The following is a 981-nucleotide window of genomic DNA, read 5'->3' as shown; positions in this document are numbered from 1 at the left end:
AACACAGGCCAGGTTCAAGTGGATGAGGAATGGAAGTTGAGAAAATGGAGACAGTACGTAGACAATTCTTTTATCTACTCTGATTATTAAGGAGAAGAGAAATGTAGAAATGTGGCTTGTGGATATGGAAGCCTCAAGAAGACGATATTAAAATAGGAAGCATTCACTTATGGATAGACATATGATCAGATTATTAAAAGATAATAAAAAAAGAAATTTCAGGGCAAAGTATTTCTGTGAAGTTTCTTTTCAAGTGGCCCAAGTCGGGAAACCAAGACTGTCCATATCACAGATATCCCATCTCAGTCCATGTGAAGGACGCTCTGGGCTGCTATGGAGAGCAGCCTGACCCATGAACACGCATAGGGGCCCAGGATTCTTGGACAGAATGAACAGTGCTTTCTGCCATCTGGCTGTGCCATGAGACTTCATTCTCCATAGCACCACTTGGAAAGAGGTTCTGGGTGCTAAGGAGATACCTCATCGAGGAGGAAAAACAACAGAGATGCCCTTATTCCAGGGCCCCTGCTGCAGGGTTTTGGTGCAGGCTGCAGGTGCCCGGGGAGCACTGTGGCTCCACAGCACAGAGGTAAGTGGCTGAGTCTTCAGCTTTAGGGGTTGTGATGTGCAGAGAACTTTCCTTCTGTGATAGTGAGACGCTCAGTCTCCCCTTCTGCTGTCCTTTCCCAACTGAATACAGGAGGAAGAGGTGTTCGGGGCCTTTCCCAGGATCCTGCCGGTACCACTGGAGCCCTCTAAAAGTGCTGACTGTGTAACTGCAGGTGAGACTGACATTGTCTCCCTCCTGGACCCTCAGGGTCTGAGGACTTTGCTCCACCTGGTCTTCTCCACTCAACCCTGTTCAGGAAAACAAAAACAGAAATGAGACAACGCTTTTAAGTTCAGTAACTTTGAAAAATCCCAGTGAGAAACCTGGGATGAGCCAAAACTAAACCCCTATCTCGTCTTCCCAACTTTGGT

The 981-nt window shown here is 47.1% G+C and overlaps 1 gene segment (V, D, J or C); it reads right to left on the bottom strand.

Moving 5' to 3' along the window:
* Positions 1 to 511: 511 nt before the first annotated feature.
* LOC107184910 overlaps positions 512 to 981 on the bottom strand; it is a 2,268-nt gene continuing 1,798 nt past the window's right edge. Inside the window, 1 exon segment of the V gene segment in view lies at positions 512 to 858. Within this exon segment, the coding sequence occupies positions 512 to 858 (347 nt within the window).

The sequence above is a fragment of the Myotis davidii genome, unplaced genomic scaffold (assembly GCF_000327345.1).
Source record: "Myotis davidii unplaced genomic scaffold, ASM32734v1 scaffold2229, whole genome shotgun sequence".
NCBI classification, from domain to species: domain Eukaryota; kingdom Metazoa; phylum Chordata; class Mammalia; order Chiroptera; family Vespertilionidae; genus Myotis; species Myotis davidii.
This window is presented reverse-complemented; position numbering and strand designations above follow the sequence as displayed.